The sequence below is a fragment of the Crassostrea angulata genome, chromosome 4 (assembly GCF_025612915.1).
Source record: "Crassostrea angulata isolate pt1a10 chromosome 4, ASM2561291v2, whole genome shotgun sequence".
NCBI classification, from domain to species: Eukaryota; Metazoa; Mollusca; class Bivalvia; order Ostreida; family Ostreidae; genus Magallana; species Magallana angulata.
The window spans coordinates 47,163,323-47,175,184 of NC_069114.1; the positions used below are offsets into that span (position 1 = coordinate 47,163,323).

At 33.2% G+C, this 11,862-nt stretch overlaps 1 protein-coding gene across 1 annotated transcript; it reads left to right on the plus strand.

Moving 5' to 3' along the window:
- The first annotated feature begins 376 nt into the window (after positions 1-376).
- Positions 377-9,996, plus strand: LOC128181504 (clarin-3-like). The gene is made up of 4 exons (XM_052849928.1): positions 377-766; positions 4,031-4,144; positions 4,403-4,582; positions 7,487-9,996. Exons 1-4 carry the CDS (start codon positions 523-525, stop codon positions 7,744-7,746), a joined length of 798 nt encoding a protein of 265 aa, XP_052705888.1. The 5' UTR covers positions 377-522; the 3' UTR covers positions 7,747-9,996.
- Positions 9,997-11,862: the final 1,866 nt, after the last annotated feature.

Genomic DNA, 11,862 nt, shown 5'->3' on the forward strand with positions numbered 1-11,862 from the left:
TAATGTTTTCTTGGCAAATGAGATAAAACTACTTTTTTTAGACTATTTCAAAGAAAATATGTAATGTTCTACAAAAGTTTAAATAACGGGAGGAAGGGGTATAAACGACTTTTGCTGTCTGCAAGCATTGACACGAATAGGTAAGACATTCATTATCATGATGTATGTTCTTGAATGCTATACATGGTCAATCACATTTGTAGAGAAAGTTCCAATTAGTGTTCAAGATCAAGTACCTGTGACTCTGTAACACGAAAATGTTCTTTGTTCTTACATACTCTCTCTCTCTCTCTCTCTCTCTCTCTCTCTCATTGAGGCGTGGCCTGAGGAAATGATTGACTTGCGGTTATTGATTATCTTTATGGTCCTTCGAACGCTTTTTGAAATGACACCGTAAATGGATTAAACAGGTATAGTTAACTCAACTGATCAGTTTTTGATAAACAGAAAACCTTGGGCGTGGACTGAAATGTGTATTGTTAACGGATTCTGCCGAGAGTGAAGATCCATTCTGTGTAAATTATGGCGCTCGAGGAGCGACAGAAACTGTTCGTGCTCCTAGCACTGATCCTGACTCTTGTTGGATTAGGATTAATGGTGGGTTCTTTTGCCACCGACAATTGGATTAAAGCTACGGCCCACAAAAGCAACCACTCCATCTCGGCGAATAGTACTAACGAACCTAACATGAACGGCACTTTCGGATTGTTCCGTGGGGACAGGGTCATTAACTATGGGAATGGACCAAGGGAACAATCTCTGACAGGTAAACGACCGCGGGAAGCACGAGAAGTGTCCCTTGTCAGGTGTTTTATGGACAGAGGACATTGTACATTTATGTAGAATTACTTATATAGGCACAATATAGACATTAATCCCTGAGGGGTACAAGGTCGCAGTGTACAACATAGAAAAAATACTATTCCATTGATTTAACAATATCGGCACTAAAACATACAGTCTATAGTGTTATACCTATGAGCTTCTTTTTGGTCTCCAGAATGATTTTTATTGAATAAGGCATAAATGCATTTCGATTGATGTAAAATATGTTCCGATTTAGTGCGGTTGTGTGTGTGTGTGGGGAGGGGGGGGGGATTGAAGGGGGGTGCTGTGAGTACATGTTTGTACCCATCAAATCCTTAAATTGAGATGCATCAATTTGAGGATCTTTCCCTTTTGACTATACTTATAAGTTATTTTACAATTGATGAACAAACTCAGCTTAAATATAAACATCCCTTTATCTATAATATATTGGCTTCGATGTTGGTCCAATCAAGGAAGGAAGACAATGAAAACGCACCTGTCTGAGCAAACGACCACCATACCCTTTCAATTCAACCATTTGTGAGCACATGAGGATTAAACTCAGGTTGCAGTGGTGAGAAGCGAATGTGTTTTACAATGCGCTATCTGGACATTCACTTTAATTACCTGTACATTTAACATTGCATGTGATTAAATGATACCGGTTTTTCATCTAGCAAGTGCAAGGTTCTGAATTTTATGTGTAAAGCATCTCAGAGTTCAGACATATATTAATTGATATTATATTTCCAATATTCCTCTACAGAAAAATTATCTTCAGTATTATGGTAAAAATACATAGTTCTAAAAAACTTGGTTTCACTTTTTGAATAAGAATGGCTAGAGACACTCAAACTAAAATTTCAAGATTATCTCAGTTGTCTTACGAATCGTTGGCAAAATATATGATTTGAGAAAGTATATATTTACAAACAATATTCAGAATTGATTAAGATCAACTCTATTGCCGTACATTAGTGCTGTATATTTTATTAATGCCTTCCCCCTGCACATTAATTCTGGTTTGATTGGTGGTTGTGTGGGGTTTGTTTCTTATCACAGGGGCATTCACTAAAAACAGATAATTCAGAATTCCTGCGACTCTACGAACAGGAAGTTAACACACCTGTTCAGACTTGAATCACCTAGAGTGCTCTGCCCTTTTTTGCTAGGTGTACCTGGTAGAGTCAATCTATTTAACAACAACTCCCAAATTAATCTGATTATGAATGACAAGAATAGAGGGATGGGGGTGTATGTTTTTCTACTGACTAGACAGATAATATTGGACGTGGTCACATAGTAGAATCATGTTCAGTGTTCTCACTGTTCTGAATCGGTGCCAATGTTTTACAGCATTTTGAAGTCCATATCCTGTGATCCACCAAGTTCAGTTTTGAGTGTAGTAACTAGATAGGCCATCAAGTGGTCATAGTTTTATTTGACATTTGAATCATGAGGAGAATTCATCTGTCGTTAAAATACATGCCGATCATCAGATTATTCATGCTAACAATTTCTTGACACTTGTACACATTGCATAACAGATTGCGTAGATGTTTAAGAATGTCTTGGCCTTTTCAGGATAAGGACCAGTAAAGAAATTACAACTATTCACATGTTGAGGAAAACAGCCATATTATCATCTCAGTACAATGTATACGCCCTACCACTCATTTCTGTAACTGTCTTTACATGCATTTCAGCCTATTTGCTTAAATTTGCTGATGATAAGGAATCCCTGTACATTTGCAGATCTAGAGGGGGGCCTGGTGGTCCAGACCAAATCAAACTTCTCATATTTATAAAATAGTAAATTAAGTCACCAAAAATAGACCTCGGAACCCCCCCCCCCCCCCCCCCCCCCCCCCGGGCAAACAAAATTATCCTTGGACTGCCCTCCCACACCCATCCTGGGGATAATTTCTAGATCTGTGCATGCTCGCCAGAATTATATTTCAACTCTACAGAAACCTTGAAAACGTTTTACTGAGGTAGAAACAAAAGGTGTATTTTTATTGAAGAACTTTAACTTATTTTATTGATTGCTGCTATGAATGACTGAAAAATCTTTGTTACATACATCCCTCTTCTGTTTGGTATCAAACAGAGAACATTTTTGCTCACATACGACCATACTCTATATTTTGACTTTTTAACCATATTGAAGTTAGAGACATCACATATTCATGTACTTCACAAACATTTTGAGGTTAAAAATGTAGGTGAATAAAGGAGCTGTAAAATCTTTAGATGTTATAAATGTCAAACTTAAAGAACGTACGAACAGCATAATACCAGTAAATCATCCTCTTTTTTAACTTTGACTGCTATAAGAGGTGCTCTGAAAAGTAATTCAACTTTTCTTTAGTCTTTTGCAAATTCCACTGGCATAATGTTATAGTGAATGGTTTAATTACAGCTACACTGATGTAGAGGGGTTAGGACTTAACATACAGATCAACAATCGTGATACAGTACATGTATACCTATCTTTGCATTTTATTGAGGAATGAATTTGGATAGCTACCAAATTTATACAAATGCATGTAATATATTATATATAAATTGGGTTGGGACAATTTATACCATATAAAACATAAAGAGGTTTATTAAAAAAAGCATATATAAACAGTTTTGTATATATCTATAACTTAATACAAAGTAGATTCCTAAATGAGTACCGGTAAATGAAAATTAGAAAATATTGCACAGAAAAATCACACAGATTGATACATATGTCATAATGCTGAAGGGAAAAAGTTCCCATGGATTAAATAATTAGCTGAAGCCAACCAAACATTGCATTAACAGAAATTTAATTATCAACACATACAGTAAAACCCAGTTATAGCAAACGGACAGGGACAAATAATATTGATTTGCTATAACTATAATTCTCCATATGATCCAATGGGTTTATTGTAGGGGAATGAAACTGACTTCACTGTAAGCATGGATTCGTTCTAATCATGTTTGCACTAGCCATGTTTTACTGTATAGAATTTAGTAATAGAGTCAAACTTTGTTACTAGTATCTCGAACTAGATCACTGATGGGACTGTTTAAAAACTTCGAGATATCGAGGTTAAAATACTTAAAAATTAATTAAGTGGTTGGGACTTACAAATCAGTTCAACATATCCATTGTACTCGACATATCAGTGTTTGAGATATCAAAGTTCAAATGTACTAAATATTTCACTTACCTGTTTTTCAGTGATCTGTAACAGCAAGTACTGCATGATTTATTTCTCCAAAGACGTAGGCCCAGCGGCCCGGGATAAACTAGAGGAGGTGGTCAACCTATTCCAGAACCAGACCCAGGGCAATGGTACGTGTTCTTACATCACACTTAAATGCTTTTGTAGTAGAATTTCTACTGGTCAATTGAGAATTTTCACTGTCCAGTTAGACCAATTGAAAAGACTAAAAAAAAATTATCTGAAAAGAGTGTGAACTGAAAAATTCAAATATTTACAAGTATCAACAATCATGTCCTCTGTGAATTGGAACCTGAATACTGGAATGATTGGCTGACAAAATATTTTGATTTTCACGAGGATTTTATTATGAGATCTCATCATTTCAGGTGAGCTGACCAAGTATGGATTGTTTCCCTTTAGCCTCTGGGTTCTGGTCATATTAATGGAAGCCTTTGGAATAATATGGGGACTAGTCTTCATTGGTTTTGCCATCTTCAACATTTGTGGGAAACCCATAGAGACCATCACTGGACCTTTGGGTCTCTATCTTTGGAAAGGACTTGCATGTAAGTGTACAACTCATTAAATAGATCATTTATATTTTCCTTCTAAAAATACAATTGCTGCATGTGTAGCACTTGTCGGTTATAAAACACAATGCTGCTCATAAGGTTTTTAGGTATTTAATCTTATGAATCCTGGGATTTGCCTCCTAGATCCTTAGGGGACAGGGATGGGACAGGGACACACACACACACGCTGCCCTTGGCGAATGGTGATGACCACATCTTCTAATTATGAAGGGTCAACTTCAACTATATGAAAACAGATACTATGTAAACATAAATGCTTTTTCCTTCTTCAAAGTTTAATCAGTAATGCCACCCAGATTATGAAAAACTTCCCTCCAAAAGAATCATATGACAAGAATATTGTTCAAATAGGTTTAGATCCAAAAAAAGAATAACAACACAACCAAATACACATGTACATGTATAAACTCAGGGCAAGTATCAAAAGTTGAAAATACCCAATGTACTGAAATTCAAAAGTAATGAAACAAACATATTTATTAACAAATTAATTGATTCAAACATATCTGACATATGTACTTTTATTTTTGTCTGTACTACAAAGTCTTGGTGCATGACACCCCTTTCCAAACCAATGATTTTTCCTAAACCTATGAGCGCAAGAGACGTTAAGCATAGAATTACTTTGGACAGCTTAAAGGACTATGTGTGGTATGGTCAAATATCTGCCCCCGATTTCAACCAATTTTTAAATAGTATCGTATAAAAATGAAATCTTCACCAATCATTGTAAAGAGGATGCCGGTAACTTTAATCTTGATTTTAGTCATCATTGCTCACTCGCTTTTTATCTATGACGTCACCTAAATGACCTAATTCCCGCAAAGTTGCAAACAAATGAAGATATTCTCATTTTTGCTCTATATTTTGCATTCGGAAGTACAAAACATCAATTTATCAAAATAATGCAATATTCATGACATCATTTCTACGTAATGACGTCACTGTGGTGATAATCTTTTACACCTTTATTTCCAATATGATTTTAACTATCTTTCATCTTATTTTAAAGCTCTTTCAAAAACTTTGATTTTGGGGGGCAAAAATTGCATAAAACCGCACTTAGTCCTTTGATGCTATGTTTTGGTGTTTACCGTAAACCCAGTACTTTTTTTTGTTTTTGTTTTGATCAGTAAATTGGTGTTTTCAGTTATACTGACTTTGTGTTTTTCCGTGTCTTTCAGTGTTGTTTTCGATGTCGTTTTCAGTTATTCTGACTCTGTGTTATTCCATGGTTTTCAGTGTTGATTTTGCTGTCGTTTTCAGTTATACTGACTCCATGTTTTTCCGTGTTTTCAGTGTTGTTTTTGCTGTCATTTTCGATTATACTGACTCCATGTTTTTCCATGTTTTTCAGTGTTGTTTTCGCTGTCGTTTTCAATTATACTGACTCCATGATTTTCCATGTTTTTCCATGTTGTTTTCGATGTTGTTTTCAGTTATACTGACTCCATGTTTTTCCGTGTTGTTTTTAGTGTTGTTTTCGCTGTCGTTTTCAGTTATACTGACTCCGTGTTTTTCTGTGTTGTTTTCGCTGTTGTTTTCAGTTTTACTAACTCCGTGTTTTTCCATGTTTTTCAGTGTTGTTTTTGCTGTCGTTTTCAGTTATACTGACTCCATGTTTTTCCGTGTTGTTTTTAGTTATACTGACTCCATGTTTTTCCGTGTTTTTCAGTGTTGTTTTCGCTGTCGTTTTCAGTTATACTGACTCCGTGTTTTTCCGTGTTTTTAACCGGGTTTTCCGAAGGAAAAATCCGGTTATTAAAATGGTGAAAATGGCGGTCGGGCGGGCGGCTGCCAAAAGGGTACCCTCATTGTACGGATAACTCCTCCTACAGTTTTCAAGATAGGATGTTGTTGTTTTGCAGATCAATTGTACATATATCAGATGTGTGCATATTGCTAGGATTTTGATTTCTGATTATTTATGAAAAAAATACCAGCTTTTGAACTTAGTCACTTTTTGGCAAAATATTGCATATAGGGTACCCTCATTGTACGGATAACTCCTCCTACAGTTTTCAAGATAGGATGTTGTTGTTTTGCAGATCAATTGTACATATATCAGATGTGTGCATATTGCTAGGATTTTGATTTCCGATAATTTATGGAAAAAATACCAGCTTTTGAACTTAGTCACTTTTTGGCAAAATATTGCATATAGGGTACCCTCATTGTACGGATAACTCCTCCTACAGTTTTCGTGATAGGATGTTGTTGTTTTGCAGATCAATTGTACATATATCAGAGGTGTGCATATTGCTAGGATTTTAATTTCTGATAATTAATGGAAAAAATACCAGCTTTTGAACTTAGTCACTTTTTGGCAAAATATTGCATATAGGGTACCCTCATTGTACGGATAACTCCTCCTACAGTTTTCATGATAGGATGTTGCTGTTTTGCAGATCAATTGTACATATATCAGAGGTGTGCATATTGCTAGGATTTTGATTTCCGATAATTTATGAAAAAAATACCTGGTACTAGCTTTTGAACTTAGTCACTTTTGCCAAAATATTGCATATAGGGTACCCTCATTGTATGTATAACTCCTCCTACAGATTTCAAGATAGGAAGTTGTTCTTTTGCAGATCAATTGTACATAGGGTATATCAGAGGCGTGCATATTGCTAGGATTTTGATTTCTAATAATTTATGGAAAAAATACCAGCTTTAGAACTTAGTCACTTTTTGGCAAAATATTGCATATAGGGGTACACCATTTCACTGGATATGGGTTGACATAGATTATGGATAAAGTTCACATAAAAGAAAACCCGGTGTGCTGTCACATTGACAGCTTTTCACTTGTTCTATGTTGTTTTCGCTGTCATTTTCAGTTATACTAACTCCGTGTTTTTTCATGTTTTTCAGTGTTGTTTTCGCTGCTGGCGATGGTGATGTACCTGATCCTATTCTTCCAGTACTACAAGAAGAGCATCCTCCTGCAGGAAGATCAGGTCCTGGACTTTGTTTCTCAAGTCGAACTTGACTTCTCCTTCTACATGCTGATGTCCACCGTACTTCTCTTCACAATCAACATGGGGTTCTTATTTCTAACAGGAATCAAGTTCTCGTGTGGCTTTACCAGAGAGGCAGAGAAAGTGATGGACAATGGCATTATACTCTATTAGTTGACATTGCTATCTAATAGAGCTCTATGCTGCCTTATTTTATAGGATTGTCATTTTATTTTATCACTTTAAGTCTTCAAATGGGATTCTGTTTGACCATCAATTTTTAAATATAAAGTTTTACCGTAATGATTGGTGCTAATTAATTGATGTTTAATTATGTCAGTCATTTTCTTGCCATATTTAATATTTTAATTACTGCAATCAACTTGACCAAAGAGATGTTTGTTTCGTTTACATGTATTTCTTTACAAATGCATGTGTGTATGTGTATATATTTTTAAAATCAAAATTGCAACCCAAATTTAGTCCATCTATGGACCAGCCAAGATAAATGTAGATTTTTTGTAAACTTTAAAATGTTAATTAGTCATAGAGATGTAGTGTGTGAAAAATATACCACTGTATTAAGTGGAAATTTTAGAGGTGTACTGAGTATAATTCTATTATATTGTTTGTTGGTTGTTCTTTAAGGGGTTGCTTGGGGCCCAATACAATATATTATTGACTCTCATCATGCCCATGTTAGCTGGTATTAAACAGGTACTCATATAGTCCCCTTAAATGTTCGAGCCTGATTGTAACTACAAGTAGAGTTTGTCATTTTCTGAGAGGTATCCTTTGTACAGTATCATATTTCTGGGAATCCTATGTACTGCATTTGTAAATATTCTTATTTGAGATATCCAAGACTGTGAAAGAAAAAAATTATTTCAAATTGTTAAATTTTTACGTTATACTGTTTACATTGCTTTATAGGTGACTATGCTTTAATTTTGATTTTTTTTAGCAGTTCTGTGTATAATCATCATAAGCTTTTGTTCCCATGCACTGAGAAAAAGAGTACCGCTTCAACTTAATCTAGGTTTTTGTTTTATCACATTTATTTAAACTCTAGAATAAAATTGAAAGCAATTGATCTCCCCTCTTGAGCAATTAATTGTCTACAGTATTTTATACATTTAATTCATGTAACTGTTTAGTGATTATGAGTTGACTATATTATAATAGTGTACATGTATAATGTTATAGCTAGACGACAATCACTGATACTACAAACAAACTTATATTCGTGTTCAAGATTTTTGCAAGGTTCGCGAGAGCCTCGTTATCGCAAATATTTCCCGCCACAAACCAGTCATCACCAGTATCTTGTAAATAAATCAGTCTTCAGATAATCAACATCTTGATTGTGAAAATTAGTCGCTGCGAAACATTTCATCTCAGATAAATCACAAAATAAAGTACTAAGTCTTGTAATCGCAAATTCAAGTTGGTTTTCAGTACTTAGCTTTACAGTAAGTGTACATGTATATGTATTATATCATTTTTTGTTTTTACATTTTGCAGTATTTTTAATTGTAGGAAATTGTCTCACACAATCAACTTAAATCTTGCTGCCAACATTTGTAAAATAAAAAGTGTGTAAAGTTGTGTGAACAACTTTCATTATGATTTATTTTGATAAGAAAATAGGAAAACTAAAGAAATGTACAAGAAATGTAATTTACCTTGAATTCTGTACCACCATCCACCCCAAACTCTCCTTGTATTACATAGATATATATGTTTCTATTCCTTGAAAAGATTATTTTTACCATTTTCCATAGTTTGATAGACAATTCATTATTTTCTAAATTAAGGTCTAATTGGAATGGGTGTAAAAATCATTAATACCAGAATAATACTAAATAACTTAAAATGAATATGAATACACGTAGCTGTATTTAGGAAAAGGTAAATACATGTAATATCAAATATCTTACTTTAGTATTAGTACATGAAGTACTTTTCATTTTGAAGTACGGGAATAAGAGCAAGAGCAAGAGTAAGATGGAATATCTGAGAGGGCTACATTATTGCAGCTACAATTAGACCTATATTTAAACTAACTAAACCTTCAGTGGCGTCATTGACTATTTGTACATCATTTTTTATCAGAAATTATGAATACCTGTAGTTACATTTTAATTGACTTTTTATATGTTTAGTGGTATATACAGTGTATATTTTGATTCATCCATATTTATCTAGTCAAAAGAGTGATTTATTGATTTTATCATTGATTATATTGATACCAAATGTTGATTTTATGAAGATGTTGACATCAATGAAACATATCAGTTTATTTATTAATAATGACTACTTGTTTATGATCTGTACTCTTTTTTATTGTGGCTGTATGATTAGTATTTCATGAGGTCATATTAAATGAAATATCAAATCAGCTGATAAAGTTTTGGATTTTTTCGTACAAATAATAATTAACATTTCAGATAACATAGTTAGTCATTTTTATGAAATGTCTTCATTCATTTCTCGTCCTGTTAAATTGTGGTTCATGATATTTTTAAAGATATTAAAATAAGTAAGGAGAATTTCATGATATTAACTAGTTTTGTGTCACAGTGAATTAGATCTGTTTTTTAAACCTTTTTCAAAAAAAATTGTCTCTAAGTCAAAAAATAAAGAAATAAAAACACGTTTACACAAATTTATAAATGTGATATTATCGAAACACCACCCCTACCCAATAGCAAAAATGATTGAAAGCATATCCTAAGAAAATCCCCTCTTTTAAAGCTGGTTGAAATCCCATTTAAGATGAGTATTATAATGCTTTGGCTAAATTCATTCACTTGAATTACAAAACAATTTAAGGTAGCTCGCGGGTTTACATGCTTGTGAGAAAACCTACCTTGAAAATTTGTCCGCGTGATCCATAGGTTTCAGAGTTTTATTTCTAAAATTTATTTGAGATTCGTCTGCGCCTTAATAATGTTACCATGTTTTAAATACAGTGTCATTAATAAAATCAAGCAACGCCATTTCAATGAAATATATAGTAATATGCACATCTTAGTCGAGAAACGCATTACAAAAATATGCTCCAAACTTTTAAACGATTCAGACGAAATTAATTATACGCAACACAATAACAGAGGAGATAATTTTAAATCAATTCATAACAAATAATCAGTATGTGTTCTCGGCCAATTTTTGGCAAAACAACTTTTAAGATTTAAAAGATTTCTCAAAACCTTATATTTTCATTACGACGTTAGCCCGACGTCATTATTTCCTTACGTCTGCGAACCCAAAAATTGAAATGCATTTATTGACGAGACTAGCTGATTAACATTTTTTAGAACATGTAATTACTAATTATACATTATTGTAAATGTTATCAAATGCACAAATCCAATAAATGTAAGGCTGTTTTTATGAAACTCTGAGTCAATCAATGCGAAAAATTTCCAGGCAACTACTGACATAAAAGTTTGTAATCGTATACAATAATACAAAAGAATTTTAAAAATTTGATCGGTAGTTAAAATTACGGAAGTTATAATTGTAAAAAAAAAATAGTGAAGTTAATGCATACGGTTCAATTAATTTACTAGTCTATTTTAAAACATGATTTTAAATGGAGGAGTTCCAACGCACACTCATACTTTATAGAACAAAATGTGACAATGTATGTGACATCTTTAAATTTTCAGCACTTGATCATAATAAATGTTTGTATAAACAGTAATAAACTGCATTTAAGCTTTTTGAAATATTTCCCTTTATACTTCTAAATATCTAATTTGTCATTTAAAAAAAAAATGCTGCCTATGAGTTTACTATGACGGTCAACTCTTTACGTCGAATACTACTGTGACGTCAGCAAACCCGCGAGCTACGTTGATCAAAATAAATAAATAAATAAAAATAACAAAAGATTTTTTTTTTTCAAAAATAGATCAGCAATTTTCTGCAGGATCATTACTTAAAACATTTTATATGTATAAACCAATACCAGTACTTGCATGATTAAAACATTTATGAAAATTTACAAACTGTTTATAAATGGATGTATATATACATAAATAAGATAGATCAGCAGTTTTTAAAGAATTGACTAGAAACATGTATTACTATGTTGTAATATAATATTATATTTAATTAACCTATTGACATTACAATTTAACGCAAATAAGACAGTTTTGTACCTCATGTACATGTGTATCTAATGATTTGAGAGAATAAGCAAATTGAAATTAATAAGCATTATTATGATTAATTAACAGAATCAAAATCCTGGAAATTATGAGTTCTTAATTGTTTTAT